This window comes from Lygodium microphyllum, chromosome 15 (genome assembly GCF_053477565.2).
Source record: "Lygodium microphyllum isolate KBCC chromosome 15, Lygodium_microphyllum_v1.1.10, whole genome shotgun sequence".
NCBI lineage: Eukaryota > Viridiplantae > Streptophyta > Polypodiopsida > Schizaeales > Lygodiaceae > Lygodium > Lygodium microphyllum.
The window spans coordinates 144,785,479-144,802,097 of NC_141149.1; the positions used below are offsets into that span (position 1 = coordinate 144,785,479).

A 16,619-nucleotide genomic window follows, 5' to 3' on the forward strand; every position below is an offset into this window, starting at 1 on the left:
AAACAAAACAAGCAAGTCCATTGTTGACTCCATCCACCTTTGTAGGCCTTGGTAGGCCCTTGGGCAGCCGATGAGCACCCTTGGTCCGATGCCCTGACCTCTTTGGGGTGATCACTTAGGCTTCCTTGGTAAGATATCCATCGCCTCTGTAGTTTTGGTAGGCCACTGGGCAGCCGACGTGCAACTTTTGTCCAATGCCCTAGCAACTTTGGGATGGGCCGCCTTGACGTAAATCAAAATTTAGGCTGGCCTACTTTTCTCGCCCTATTTTGGGCCTGAGAGGGGGTGTTGTGCGAAGAAATGCACTTAGCCACCTAAACAGCCCCAAAACATACTTATTTTAGGCTTATTTTAGCCAAAATCCTAAAACGGGAAGCGGATCAAGAAAGTTAAGTGGGAGAGGATCTAGAACCCTAATTTTCTATAGATTGGAAGCCAGCCCTCCACTCTTTCACAATCTCGTTTTTGCAGGTATCAGGTGTTACCAGCTTGCTGCCCACACCCCAGTCACGGAGGATATCTCAACCCTTGCTGTCTATCACTGTTCCCTCCAGTCTGGCGCCTGTTTCCAGCCCTCCACACGTTGATTGCTGTTGTTTTTGCATGGCTACTGACTGCTGTTCATCTGCACTGCTGTCGTACAGCCTGCCACGCCAGCAAACTGCTGCGTTTGCAGGCTCCAATTGCCGCCCTGACAGTTTTCTATCTCCTGTCTGAAGTCGCTCTAGTCTTTCTCTCTCCTGCAGGCTGTCCTGCCTGCGTTTTTAGTCTTTCTCTCTCTTGCAGGCTCCGTTCTTAGTTTTCTCTCTCCTCACTGCTGTCTGCATCAGATCCAACTTCTCACTGTTGCGTTTGCTGGTGTTGGACATCCGGAGGCTGCCTTGCTGCGATTCGAGATCCATTCGGAGTATGACATACTCTCCAGCTCATTACCCCTGCCCTAATCCTAGAGATACAGGAGTTCGAGGTTCAGTATTCATTCACTCCATAGTGTGTTTGCTACATGAGCATCGTATTATTAGTAGTCATATCATTTCATTTATTCACTGTGTTCATTGTCTCTGAGTTACTCTGACCCTAACCCTAACTGTGTTCTTTTTATCAGTCTGTGCTTTGTCGTACAGTTTCTATTTATGTTTCTGTGTTAGGGTATTTTTCTTTACAAGGAGGAAAGTACATAATAAAAATTGGGGATTAGGAGGTGCGTGAAAGTTGAGGAATCTGCATGGTCGTGAATACTACTCCGAGGTGAACCATACTGCTGGATGCACCATGCCTTCGACGAAGAAGAACAAGTGGGAAGATATCATAGTAGCATACTTTTACTCCACAGCATATTCAAACCTTTTACATTGGAAAGAGCCAACGTTCGTGTAACAAAAATTATCCAAATGAATTCCTAATATTACTCTTTCTAGCACACCGTTATTCTTAAAACAAAGCAGAGTACTTAGTGTGACAAGTGCCAGCTTCCTTTGAGATGCCACTACTCTTACAGCACAGCTGACTACCTAGTGTAAGAAGTGCCATATACAATTGTGCAAAAAAAGGACAAACAAGTTTTAAGTATAGTCATTGAAGAACCTGACATTTTGCTGCACTTTTACTCAAGTCTATGGTAGCATCGAAGAGCTGCCCATTTGAGCATGATGATTCTTCCGAATACAGCCGCCCAATTGCCAATCTGAGTAGTCGTCTCTGTAAAATACCGCAGCCATAACTTGGATCAAACAGATATACTGAGGAGACCTCCATGATATCATGATATAACTCAACTCAATACAACACCCACCCCTCCAAACACAGAGAGAGAGAGAGAGAGAGAGAGAGAGAGAGACACACACAGCCATCCTGCATCTTGTAATCTTGCAATCTTATTTTTTTTAAAAATCGTAATTAATACAATTACCTATCGTGAAATCACAGCAATCATGGCCATCATATCAATCATCACCTTCATCCTAACACAAATCCTTACACTTATACACATGCCTTAACTCTCGGACATTTACCAAACCTTAATCATCTGTCTCTGTCATGTCTATTCAAGATCTGGAGGTATGCTATTCCACAAGAGTGCTTCAAATACATCTTTAACAGGTTCAGTTGAAACAATTATCCTCATTCCAGAGCATGAGTCAGTCAACCAGGCAAAGTTTAATTGATGATTCCTACCTGATCAGCATCTTGCAGATAGCTAGAAATGCTTATAGAATGTGGCTTCACTTGAGCAGCAACAACACACAAAACCATAAACAACCTGACAGCAGCCAGTTGTATATCCTATCAAACAGAGAAAATCTAATGAGGTCAAAAATCATCTCTATCAGAGTGCTCAGAAACCAATTAACATTTGCACTCACCGGATTTCGAAAAAACCCTACAAGGGATGCAATGCAACCTATAAATGACATTGTTCCAACTGCATGGTGCAACACGGCATGTTCTATTGGAGTCATGACACCTCCATCCTAGCAAACAGAGCAAACTGTTAGAACATAGAGATTCAAATTTGTTAACCACAGAATTAGGGTTGAAATTGATGCTAAATTCTGTCACACATTGCTATGACACAAAAAGTAGCTCTAAAATGCTGAAGATATATTACTTAACAGTCCAGTCTTTTAAGTATAAACTATGCACAAGCTCCCTAAGCTTTTGATCTCATCATGGCCAACTTCCCTTATAAACGCACTTGCATCTGCACAACGTCCCTAACCTTTTGATCTAACGAAAGCTCAGGCTTTGCATAACATTCCAGAATAAAGTTTCAGGCAATGTCCATTCTATGCTAAAGTCAGTTTCAGGAAAGAACAGATCTCATTGATTTTGACTCAGAACACTTAGATACACATGTTATTTCAGTTGCGAAAGCCTTGCATGCACATGCCTAAGTATATAAAACTGGCATTATACTAAATGCGCAATTTATTGTTAAATTCAGTTCACCCTCACACAACCAAGTAGGAACATACATAAATCAGTCATCACTTGTTCAATTTTATCCTGACCCATCCTGTAAAGAATATAGCATACATTCCATGAATGCATTCACATAAACACGCTCCTTCATGATGGATGAATTATACTGTTCCTAGTCAGGATGCCTCCCCCATTTTATGTTAATCAGTTGGCTCATCTATTCACTGACATAGGGTACAAATTACTCCATAAAACGTAATCTGCTTACAGCCGAATTTCATCTTGTTTGGCAACTGAAAATGAAGGATTAGCATCTTAAATAATTTTCAGTCACAACTGTTTTCAACTAATAACTCACGGTGATAGTAGAGAAATTTCATAGAGACAGCTTCCGTGTTAGAACTTTGCAACCCTCCTGCAAAAGAATTTATTTTTGCTCAAGGCTAACTCCCTTAGCGCCAAGCTTAGTTAGAACCAACATGATAGTGAAAGAAATAATGTTTCATGCAAAGTCTATTTACTAGGGGCCACGCTTAGTTAGGATTGACCTAGCAATCAAACATAGTTCCCCGAAACAGCATTTCGAGATGCCTGAAATGGCATTTTGGGCTGCTCGAAATGGAAATGGAAATTCAAAAAGCCCAAAACATTTCCTATCCAAATCCCAATTTTCAGTCATTTTGGTCATTTTGCCTCCTTGCATGCACTTTGCACTTGTTTTCCTCTACTCTTCACCCTCTTTTACTACTGCTTACTCTCCTGAGCTGTTGCTGCTATTCGCTTCCCCCCTTGCAGATCTATTGCTGTACATCCATCATCCTTCAGCTGCCTAATGCTTTTCCTTTCCTGTCAAGACTATTTGCAACTGCTTTCCCTCAGATTTCTAGTTGTTTTCCCTCAAATTTGGAAGAGGCAGAGTGACTCTTTGGATTATAGATGATAATAGATACATCATGATTCATACTAGATAGATCTGAGAATCGAGATCATGATCGTTTCTGCAGTACATTCTACACTGTACTTTGTAGACTTATTGATCATGTTCATGGCTCATTGGCATTTGGATGATGTTGCATGCATTTATTTTTTGTGTCGTTGTTTAATGACTACTCTCTCTTTTGAGTTTATATGAAATATATGATAATATGATTCTATGACTGTTCATTGTTGACTTCATCACTCATGCATGGCCTACTACAATCCTTTATATTGAGTTTTGAGTGCTAATCTTCAAAGTTTTTGAAACTCATGGACTGTGATTTTATGGACTTTGGTAGAATCATGTATAGTCATCAAATGTCTTCTAATGTACATGTATACTCTATATTGTAAAGGAATTCAAGTAGTTTGGTGTAAAGGCTCAAGTTACAAATCATATATGTCCAATATTAAAATATTCTTACAAATAGACATAAAATCCGCTTCCCCATTTCATTGTTTCGGACTCGGTTCGAAACTCCATTTCATGACTCCAACACATGTTTCCATTTTCTCATTTCTGAAACTCCAAGCAATTATATAATGAAAGAAATAAATTTTCATGCAAAGTTTGTTTAAAGCCCTACACAATCATCAAGTAGCATGCATATACACAAGAATAATTGAGAGTCAAAAAAGTAATTGAGAGCCAAACAAGAAGAATTAATCAGCCTCCTAGATGTTGTGAGCTTATTCATGTGCAGTTACTTACAAACAATGTTGAAATTGGAGCCTCGGAGAATGAGCAGCACAGTCGAATATAAAGGATGCAGCTCTATTGAGAGAGAGAGAGAGAGAGAGAGAGAGAGAGAGAGAGAGAGAGAGAGAGAATGGTAGAGTCCTTATCAGGGAAAAGTTTCTGTCTAGAGGTTGCATATCGGTGGTCTTCCTACTAGGGATGTCATACGTGCCCGCATGTCCTCTAGTGAGACAGATTTGGAGCTTTGTTTCCCATTTATGGATGTCCGCAAATCATCAGCAGCAAACGCCCATCCATTCTTGGGTCTTCGGCAAGATGCCTTCATTGTCTTCTTTGCACTTGAATTATGCCTGCCTTTTCCAATGTCTCACAATGACAGCTCTCTTGCACATTTGGCATATCATAATGCCTTCATGTTCGACTCTGCCTCAAGTACTCTTAGTCATGTGGCCTCAAGATAACCGCAAAACATTTCACCCATAAGGTTGCATTTCACCCCAAGACATTTCACCTTTGGGCAATTCCCAAGCGAAACACCATGTGAAATGGTTAAACAATATATGTGATATAGTTTTCCTTATAAATGATGAGTCGCAACTTACGCATTTATACCATGCAAACCTTTCATGTCAATAAATTATGTCTATTGTATATGCGGAGTGTTTAAAGACACTCAAAAAAGCACAAAAAAACAATTGGTTTTCATTTAAAAAATCATGTTTCATTCAACTAGTTGTTTCACTTTGGCCGTTTTGCGTTTCAGTGAAACGTTTCAAGCATTTCAGCCATTTCGTGTTTCAGTACCAATGAAACGCATTTCACAATTGCCACGTGTGGCCCATTGCTCTTTTGGCAAATATCTTTCATGATTTCAACAAATGTGGTCCTCCCTAATGTGGTTGCTCCTTGGCTAGATATTGTTCACTCTACCCCAATTCTAGAGCCAGCTTGATATTTATGTGTTATTTCATAGTAGCCTTTTGGCTTTGACTGATGCTTGACAAGATTTTCATGCCTGGCGCAGAAGACCTTATGTGAGACTTGTATCCTTTCTATTTGGATGGCATGAAGGCCAGATATAAATATTCCAACATTAATATACACTTATTCACGAAAAAAAACAAAAGAGAAAGAGAGAATGGATGGTTGAGCGTGTGACATGAAACAATAAAGCAAATGGGAAGGTCTTACCTCACAAGTGGCAGTGTTTGATCCCATACATGAGATTATTGATAAGAGATATACAAAGTAGAAAGCATATTTATAATTGGAGCTAGAAGTTTGCAAGTTCTACCAACGAGCTTACGAACTCAAAGTTGGGCATGAAACAAAGCTGAATGTACATGGCTCAGAGGCTGTTCATAGAGGCAAAGCGCACATGAGCAAGGGCCTAAAACCCAAGTATGGCATTTGGACTCAACTCAAAGGCAATGGGAACTAGTTACAAACCCCCAAAAAAGATGTAACTGCTTAGAATCCGCATTCTAGGGTCACCTAAGTGATACCTCTAAGAAAGAATGCTTTAGGCTCCAATATAGTTCACCAAAATAGATGAAGGGGACATTTGCACCATGACATCTAGCACACACAAAACAACCCAAGACACAACAACAACATGTCTCCTTTTGAGATGACGGAGGTGGCAGACCCCTGCCTCAATGGAGAAGCAAAGCAAAGTGCCATAGAAAATGCACTGCTACATCGAGGAGGAGACAACACCAATCATAGCAAGACTGCACATGTGATGGATACAAAATGGTGGAAAGAGACCCAAAGCAACCAAGAGTGACCAGCTGCCTCAAACCAGCAACCCACATGGATCCACAGCCCTAATAAATAGTCACACCTCATACAGAGGTGGAGCAACCAAATGACTTACAGACTGCCCAAACACTGACAGGTCACATGGTGCTACTACACTAGCCTCTCTCACATCCTCTAGTCACCAGGATAAGGCCTCAAAGCTACTTCCATCATAGGCCCCCAACACCCAGGAGGCCGTGGAAGTTGATGTCACGTAATAAACCAAACTGCAATCCAATGTTTCAGATACATAAACTGGAGATTTTCCTTCCTAAAGTAGAACATTGTCGAAGCACCCGCAAGGGCTAGCTATATCACTTGTCAAACAATCATCTTCTTGGGAATCTGAGCTCCACTTACGTGAAAGCTATTCACGTTACAACATGCTAGATGTATGCTCTTTGAGAAACTCTAGGGTTTGCCAAAGGGCTCTTGCTCCACATGGTCAGATGAGAGGAAAAAAAGGGAGAATTAAGTGCCATGTTGTGGAATTTGTCAAGCACCCTAAGAAGCAAGCTCCACTTCCCCATATTCTTCCGTAGTCATAGTAGGAGAGAGATGTTCACCCCTTGAACTACAGACTATGTGGTCCCTCCCAAGGTGGCCTCTCATGCCTTGGGCTGCTAGAAAGTTGTCTCACCCTTACACGATGATACTAAATCCTGGTCAATCCATCGTTAACAACTATAGGGTGAGGCTCCATCTCAGGATCAATCTCCTATTGAGCAGCCTTACATGAGAAATGAGTGCACAGTGCACTTGTGATGAGAACCAAAGGTGGAGATTGTGCAGCCGTGTAGATGACACGCTTCACGGATACCACATGAGAACTATCCATGTGCCCCTATGCCGCATGTGCAGAGGGAAGGTGAGTGATGAAAATCCCTTGGCCCATCAACACCATCTCCGCTATGCACGAGGTGCTGATGCTCAAGCTTGAACGAAGCCAATCACATAGTTGTGTTGGGAAGGGGAGGTGCACTCCTAGCTTGCACTAGGTGAACATTGTGAAGCGATTCTACCATGAGACCACATAGATAGCTCCCTTCGTGGACACCATATGAGAACTGCCCATCGGCTCCTATGCCACATTTGCTGAATGATGAAAATCCCTTGCCCCATCAACACCACCTCCACTATGTGTGAAGTGCTCATGCACAAGCTTGAATGGAGCCAGTCACATAGCTGTGCACGGGAAGGGGAGTGGACTAGAACTTGTGCAAAGCTTAGACTGTTTGAAGTGGTTCCACAGATACGATCGCATGCAAGGCATAAACCTAGGGGATGGCATGCACTAATGTCCAACCAAAGATGGCCATTGCAATGTTTTTCTTCTCAGACCATCTGTGTGAGCTTCTGGCTGGCCAACTCTGGCTGAATCCTGCTGCAGTGGAAGGAAGCAGCAGACCAGACTGAAAAAAACGGGAGGTGCAGGTAAGAAAAGAGGCTGCCGTGACTCAAAGGATGGGAGTGCCAACTGCTGACAGCAGATCCTGCATGGGTCACAGCAGATCTGGTGCAGTGAGTGCAGGCAGGCAGCAGTGAGGTAGGCAGATAGCCGTGAAAGGCAGACAGCCAGCGGCACAGTCAGACTGGGGCAAGCAGGCAGTGCACAGGCAGGTGGTGGCCAGGTAGGCAGGCAGCAGCGAGCCGCAAAACGCAGAGAGCCAACAGCACAGGCAACAGTCAGGCTGGCAACAGGCAGGCAGTGCACAGGTGGCAGCAGGGCAACTCAGAAAAAAGGAGGCGGGCAGGGCACTCTTTTTTATTCTTATCACTGTTTATCCTACAATCAGACTTCAGTCCCTATTGTGAAATAGTTTTTCTAAACTCTAAAGAACAAGTGTGGTATTGTTAACCAAACCACCTCTTTGAATGTTCGTGCAGAACTGGTTACAACTGACAATAGTTTCAGTCCACATGTAGAGATAATGTGCTAGTAACAGGTTCTGCCTGCTTAAGACAGACCAACTTTTTCACCTCATAAACATGTTTGAGTCGTTCGATTTACATGTTTGAACCATAAATAAATCCCCATACGCCTAACAGACTTTGTAATGTGGATTTTCGGGCTATAATGCTTACTCTGAAATGCAACCAACCAGGTAGGTTTAAGAGCACTAGATGAAGAAGAGTCGTGCCATAAGTAAGTGCCTTTTGAAACCATTCAATCTCTTTGGGGCTGGCATAATGATTGTTACACAAGTCCTGCACAAAATAAGAGTAGGATAATCAATAAACTGATATGATGGACCAAACAGAGGATTCAACAAATACGTGGACCAAACACTTTTGAAAGAGAATAGATGATGAATTTACCTCTAAATCATGAGCACTAACAGACAAAATTTTAAGAATAACGTCATGAAAAGATCCATCAACCACCATAATTTCTAGAACTCTGGACCTTAAATGTGCAGTTTTGGGCTCAGCAACATACAGGACTCTGCAAGCCAGCTGGAAAATCTGCACTGGTACAACCTTCACAATTAGGAGGCTTTAAAAAATTATTCCACACTACAGACCAGAATACATTTGCATTTTAGTCTATCTTTCTTTGAGCTGAGCAGCATTCAGCAAGTTCCACTCATAAAGTTCAACAAACAAATATATCTTCAACAATCGGATACTTTTATGTGATTTGTGTAAATGACAGCATTATTCTTGTGCCTACATCTTAGCATTCAAAAAACAAACCAGAAACAGCATAAGCTAGATTATATCACTAACCTTTGCTGTCATTCTCCAGCATTCAAATTTCTCAGCATACCTCCAGCTCAAGTGATTTACGAAACAGGTACCAACAATGTGAACCACTATATTGTTTAAAGCTTCAGATTGGACTCCTTTTTCAACTAGTTCTATTGATAACTCAACCACTGCAAAAGAAGAAACAAGAAGTGGTAGCTGGAATGTAGATGCAGTCTTGTTTAATGTATTTGATTAAACCTCTTTTTGTAAACAAAACAAAAGCCAAGTTACTAATCAACTTAAAAGTTCAAAGTCTCTATGCATACTACCTTTGCTCATACTATAGCAGCAGGCTACTACTAACTCTGCCCATACTTTTACTAGGCCAAAATTCAGAGCTTGTGAAAACAACAAAGTAGATCTTCTTCAAGGATGCTGGATTAGCTCCTTCCAAAAGACTATGAGATAAATCAAACCTCTGAAGATAGCAATCTTCATGTAGCCAACCATTGCCAGGTGGAGCTCCTTGCTTTCAGTCATGGTATGGAATGATATACAACGGCAGGCCATGGAAGAGGTTACCATGCGGATCTATGGCAGGGCCCCATCTGTGTATATTGAACAAGTATTATTTTCATGTATGTGACAAACGAAGCTCTTGCATGTTCTCCGAGAGAACAACCATCACAATCCAGATGGACAACAGGGTGGCTAGCAACTGTACACTTAATTTCTGGAATGACCCCGAAACCATCGAGAGTGCCATTGACAATTGGCATGAACCCCCCAACCTGGAGTATCTGATATGCCCTACACTTGTGTACTACTTGTGAGGGAGAGAACCCAATGAACTGATCCTCTGAAGGGGGAGACACAAAGGATGTGAAACACTCTATTAACAATTTGCAAAGGTACTCTCCAGAGAATCCAGGCAAAGTAGCAGCCCCACATAGTATGTTAGTGCTCTCCAAGGAATCCAGGCAAAGTAAACCCTACATAATATATTGGTGTGCCTCCATGGCAAATTTAGCATCACTGCCCATGTCAGGAGCTACCAACCAGACAACCACCAAAAGCCACTTCTAGAGCCAACAAGAAATGATGTGAGGTTGCCAACTGCTCTATAATCCACTTAAGGTCTATTCAAACTTCATTCTTAATCTGGTACTTTCAGACTGCCTCTCCTGTGTGGAAGTTCATCTCTGCTAGCAAGTGAGATCTGTCAGAGCTAAAGATGTGTCACTGCCAACTCCTTGAGTAACAGAGCTCCAGATCCATCCTCTCTAGACCAAGGAACCACCAAGGCACACAAATGGACTTACTAACACCAAACTCTTAAGGTCTTTCCAATCTACAAGGATCACCTTTCAATCTCTGCTCTTTTGTCTCTTTGGCTTGACATGACACCCACTTGCTTCAAGGCACATAAAAACAAGAGGAAGGCATCTGATGATCCTCATATTGCATTGTCATGATCTAAAATGATAGGGTTCCTTCCTATTGATCTCCTTGCTATCAAAAGATGCTCTCTAAGTCAACATGCGCATGAAATATCTTTGACTGCCCATCGAATTGCAACATACAGAGGCTCACAAGCAATGCAGAAGGCATCAAGTAATTAATATCTAAGCACAGGTAATTAAAAACCTCTGAACAACCTAAGACCTGTCAAAACAACTATTCCCAAGTCTGAGCTGTGAGCAAAGCCTCCCACAACCAGCTTGCCCAAAAAGGGCCTGGCCTTGCCGCTGAATCTAAAACAAACAATCCCACATTGGCCCTCAAGCCAGTTTCAATGTAATATCCTGACGACCTACCATCCCAGCCCACAAGAAGGCTGAAATAGGCCTTCCCAAGTGTCCTTTATCATTTAGAGAAAATGTAATATATAAATGATGCCTTTATGGATCTAAAATAAACACAATTTGCCCCGCAAGCCACTACGATTCTAATATCTCTCTGAGTCAACATGGGGAGGAAATATCTTTGACTGCCCATCAAATTGTGACATACAGAGGATCACAAGCAACGCAGAAGGCATCAAGTAATTAATATCTAGGCACAGATATTAAAAACCTCTGAACAACCTAAGACCTGTCAAAACAACTATTCCCAAGTCTAAGCTGGGAGCAAAGCCTCCCACAACCAGCTTGTCCAAAAAGGGCCTGGCCTTGCCTCTGAATCTAAAACAAACAATCCCACCTTGGCCCTCAAGCCAGTTTCAATAACGACTACCATCCCAACCCACAAGACGACTGAAATAGGCCTTCCCAAGTGTCCCTTATCATTTAGAGAAAACGCAATACATAAATGATGCCTTTGTGGATCTAAAACAAACACATATTAGCCCCTCAAGCCACTCCGATTCTAATACCTTGAACCCCATTATTCAGCCATAAGGAACTCCATATACATCCACAGCTACCTTAAATCACAACAACAAAGCATAGTGTGTCCAATCAGTGCCCAGAAGCACCTAGTACACCACCAACGTTCTTTGAACTAGTGAGAGGGGCCCCACTCCAAAAGTGAAGGATTTCTAGCTTCTACCAATAACCTTGCAAAGCATGAACACCTTTACAAAGGTGGATAACCCTGGATCCCTTGGTGAGGCAGTGCAATAAAATCCATGCTCTTCCATAACTGTAGAAGCCCCATCATTGTGAAACCACGGTAAATCCTGAATAAGTCACTCAATCCAAATGGATGTCCCATGGTGTCTAAGCAGGTACATTGAAGCAAGTGGTGGAGCTTGCAACCACATACAAGAAAAGGCAGAAGCAGCAAAAGGGTAAACCTGGTGAACATGACTACTCTCCCACAACAAAGACAAAGACAATGCAAGTAACTTTAGAGAACACTCCCAAATAGCCAGCTGCCTATTAGGAGATAAGACTGATGGAGGAAAACATGTTTCTCTGTGCGAGCAAGAAGTTCATCCATTGTTGTTGCATTGGTGATGGAATGCAATCAACTGTCAAACCAAATATCCCAAATTATTTTCCATTATTGTGGATTGGAAACAGATTCACCACTATTTACAATAAGCAAGTTCACCAGCATTGAGCTTTGGTCCAAAGTAAATCTTTGTGCATTACCACGGAACAGGGTTTAGAGACATGAGGGGCACCACCATGTGAGTACTGGTATTGTTGGATCTCCATAGAAAATTGTGAGACTGTTATTCATAGTTCTTTCTATAGTCGTATGGTTCATGAATCAAATGTTTGCAAATGTTTGAAAAAAAGACGTATGAAAAAATTAGCACACTTGACGCCAGGAAAAAATAAACTTTTAATGCTGAGTGTTTTGCAATTTGTTGTTGTAAACCTCATTGATCCTAATGAAACACCAATACATTGTTTCTAGATCTGTTGCATAGAAAATGAGGCAAGATTGCCACAGAAGAAGACAACTGCCACAAACAGCCACGAACATGCATCAACTAGTCATCTTGAAGTTGGTTCAAATTAGTGCTGCATGTGCACTTATAAAGAAAGGTTCAACTAGCCATTGTGGTCCATTTTGCGCTGCACATGAACTTGTAAAAAAAGGTTTGGAATATGTTCTTGCAATGCTTAAGTAGTTGAAAGTATGAAAAAGTTTAGGGCCATGCATGGTTCAAGGGGTAGCAAACCATACTTATTTCATGCTTCCATACCTACATATGTTCACCATATGGAAAAGTATGGGAAAAAACTATGCTGTCATTCATGGCAATCTAAACTTGCTTTCAAGAAAACTAATTTCCTGATGTACAGATGCAACCTTCTTGTGCAATACTTCACATTGCAACACCAGCTCCTTGTATAAAACGACCATGGTGTCCATTGTCCTTGCATGAACAGTTGCAGAAATCATGAAATAATACTTACCATGTCTTCAAATATCTAACTATTCACTAACCCATCCAGACTAACTACAGTCAGCTACTAGGGCCCTAATTACTACATTTAAAGAAATAAAAAAAGGAGTCATGGCAGAAATGATCATCATATTCCCTAATATGCAGAAGTAAACCATGTACAAGGGGGGTAGAAACTGAGCCCAAATCACCAGCAATGCTTGACAGAACAATCTAAATCCGGCAAGATTTGGTAGAATTAATACACCTGTCCAAACCAAAACCACACCTAAGCAATCTCATCCTCTGTGTCCACTTCAGATCTCAACATGGCAGCTAGGAACACTGCTCTCAAAACACTGAATGGCTAAAACCAGCCTGCCACAGAGGTCAGCAAGGAAGACGGACCCACCCCTGTCACACTACTACATGCACCTGAAACAACTGCAGTAAGACAACCTTAAATAAGCTAGGCAGCTCAGGTTGCATCCAATCCTAACTGTGAGCCCAATGTATTCACATCACTACCTAGCACTTCAGTACCTTGCTCACTAACACCACCAGTACTGCTTGGTACCTATCTGTCACCCATCCTGGTAGCCTGTCAACAACCAGGATTGATCCATGTCATTTTTACACATTTGGTTGGACATTAAGATAGTTGACGCCCATAAGTCTTTTAAGACAGCCAGCATAGGGTTGCCAAGGGTTTTAGAAAAAAGAGGTACGAAAAGGGTTTCCAAAGTTTCATAAATGTTTCCTAAAACGTAACAAACAGGCTGCTTTCAAGATGAAAGTTATTGAAATTTTATGTACATATTAATATATTTGAAGTCCCATGGGCTACAACAAAACATATATTGAACATGATTCAGCATTGTATTCAAAATCCAAGTGAACAAATCAACAGACCAACAATTTACATAACAGATAGATGGTAGATTGTATTCCACAATTCATTATCACAAGCCTCCAGGTAGGCCTTTGTACCATCCATGAATCACAAGCCCAAAGAGTTTCGCCTAGTCGATAGAGAGAGGGGTCAAGACCAAATGCAAGAGCAACTGCACGTAATTTCACTAATTGATAACGTCATGACCAAAAAGCACCAATCATGGACAGTACAAAGGGTAAGGAGGCTGCTTAAAATAGACCAAAATGTAGGATTAGATCTAACTCAAAAAAAGCATTAAATGAGAATCGGCCGACTAAAAATATGTGAGCACAAACATCGATGTGGATGTTTCCTACATTTCTGAAACGCCTACTTATTTCCTATGCTTCCTATGCATATGAAACATGTTTCCTGCCAACCTGCCTGCAAAACCAGAGGAAAGACCTTTAGGCTTCAGCCCTCAGCCGCATTTGTCACACTCATTGCAGCAGAAAAACATATTTCTCTCATTTAGCAACTTCAGAAATGTTTCTAGAAGTAAGAAACATTTCTATGAGTAAAACCTGTGGGGTTTTGTTTCTTTCTTCAGAAAGTGAAGCCCTCACTGAAACATTGCACGATGTTGCTAGACCTTAATCCCGACTTTCTATATCTTTTTTTTAATTCCAAGCTTCTGTGCTATTGTCTTCTTCCCTCTCCTCTAAGTTCTTCCCTCTTCTTTCATCTAATTTTTTCCCTCTCTTCTTCCTTCTTATTCTCTCTCTTCTTCTCTTTCTTCTTCCCTAAGTCCTAATTCTAGCTTGATCCATTCCACATTCCACATGATGTTTTGGAATGAGAATCATCATCTTTCAGCTTGACCCATTCCACATTGCACATGGGCTATGTAACATGCTTATTTCAATTTTCTTTGCGTAACATGTATGAATCATGATATTCAAGATCTGAATCATAGCACATCTTATCTAAAGACTACACTTCGACACAAGTCAATAATGGATGTGTAACATATTATGCTCAATCGACTTTCATGTATTATCACTTATGCTCAATTATCCTTTTTGTTAAAGGAAAGTTCCCTGGAGGTTTAAATCCTCTTTCTGTAGTTTAGAACAATTAAAAGTCCCCTTATGAAACAACCCAAGTTCCTTCTTTTACCTGCTGTTGAGAGAAAATTACAAAACATGTTTTTCACATTTCATTTCTAAATGTTTCTGATATTTCTAGCTGTGATGGCCACACCCCATTCCCACTTACAAGCTTCATCTATGAGTGGAGCAAACATTGTAACTTGTACACACAAAGAGGATCTATGTCCCTAGGCAAAGGTTAAAGTTCACTCAACAGCCTTCATTCAAGTAATTACTTACAAGGTCAGAAGAGAGTTCAGCATCTCCCATGCATAAGATAGAGCCTCCTCCAAGAACCTTCATTCTCTTTATTTGTGACTCACACTTTGTGTACTTCCTTCACCAAATACAAGATCATGAGTGGCTGCTATGCTGAGAGACAAGCTAATGGATATGAGATTAGCAAACCAATGTACTAGTCAAAGTTTAAGCAATTCATTCAGCAACCTTGATTGAAGTATCTTTTTAGGCACTCACAAGACAGGGGTTCAATATCTCCCACGTAGAGCTGTAGCTTGGGGGACAAACAAAGGCCTTGCATCTGGATATGAGGATGTTCAAGGAAGCTTCTCTTTTCTCATCGTTGGACAGCAGCTAAGCAAGGTTCCCACTCCAAATTACTTGCAAGCACAATGGACCAGAGGCCACTTCCAAAGATGGGAGCTATTTGCTGGTATTATTGCTTGGTGCATCTCGACCAAAAGATGCAGCCATGCCATAAACCTTTTTGGATGTATTTGCACCAAAGACACTTTCAAGGATTTGGAAAGAGTGTTGAGCTAAAATAAGCATTGCATGCTGAATTAGCCTCCTAAATAGCCCCAAAAATGCTTATTTAATGAAAAACCCTAACATTGGGAGTGGTTTGAGAGGTTTAAAATAGGTAGGCTGCCCTCCATTCAGCCCAACTTAGTTTTGCAGTTTCAAGTACTACCACCTCGCTATCCACACCCCATTCGCGGAGGGCATCTCAACTGAAGCTGGCCCACACTTTCTTCACCAACCAACGCATGTTTCCAGCCTCTATCTCGCAACTAGTCCAATCTCATTTTGCAGTTTCCAATTCTAGCACTTCACTAGCCACGTCCATTCACGGAGGACATCTCAACCGAAGCTACCCCACACTTTCTTCACCTACCCAGCGCTTGTTTCCAATCTCTACCTCACAGTCTCTGCCACTTCCTACTGTTTTACTGCAACATTTCACCACTGCATTCTATTACAGCATTTTATTGCTGCATTTTACTGCTCCGTCTATTACACATCTGGCATCTACTATTGCATTTGCTACTACCAAACATCTTCGAGGCTCCCTTGCTAAGATTCCAGTGACACCCTCTTGAGCTCATTACTTCTACCTTGGTTCTCGAGACATGAGAGTTCAGGGTATAGTTTTCATTCCTTGCACAGTTTGTTTGCTACATGAGCATTGTACATTCAATATTCATTCATTCATTCAAACCTTCATTGTGTTCATTGTTTCTAAGTTATCCTGACACTAATTGTGTTCTGTTGAGTTTATGCTTTGTCTGCTTGTATTTATGTTTCTACGTTCGAATACTTATTCACATGTTACCAAAGCAAGGTTCTCTTTGACGAAACCTCAGCCTTTGATCTAAAAGATCTTCGCAAGAAGCAAGAACAATAGGCGGGCAA

General features: G+C 41.3%; 1 protein-coding gene across 4 annotated transcripts in view; it reads right to left on the reverse strand.

Annotated features, from left to right (window-relative positions):
• The window catches only part of LOC148025178 (nucleoporin (DUF3414)), a 210,872-nt gene that overhangs the window by 61,350 nt on the left and 132,903 nt on the right, over window positions 1-16,619 (reverse strand). For all 4 annotated transcript variants that reach the window (XM_087694951.1, XM_087694950.1, XM_087694949.1 and 1 more), the window contains 6 exons: window positions 9,134-9,282; window positions 8,723-8,869; window positions 8,489-8,611; window positions 2,364-2,471; window positions 2,176-2,283; window positions 1,585-1,698 (listed from right to left, as the gene is read on the reverse strand). In XM_087694951.1, the coding sequence (XP_087551077.1) occupies window positions 1,585-1,698; window positions 2,176-2,283; window positions 2,364-2,471; window positions 8,489-8,611; window positions 8,723-8,869; window positions 9,134-9,282 (749 nt within the window). The remainder of the gene's footprint in view (window positions 1-1,584; window positions 1,699-2,175; window positions 2,284-2,363; window positions 2,472-8,488; window positions 8,612-8,722; window positions 8,870-9,133; window positions 9,283-16,619) is intronic.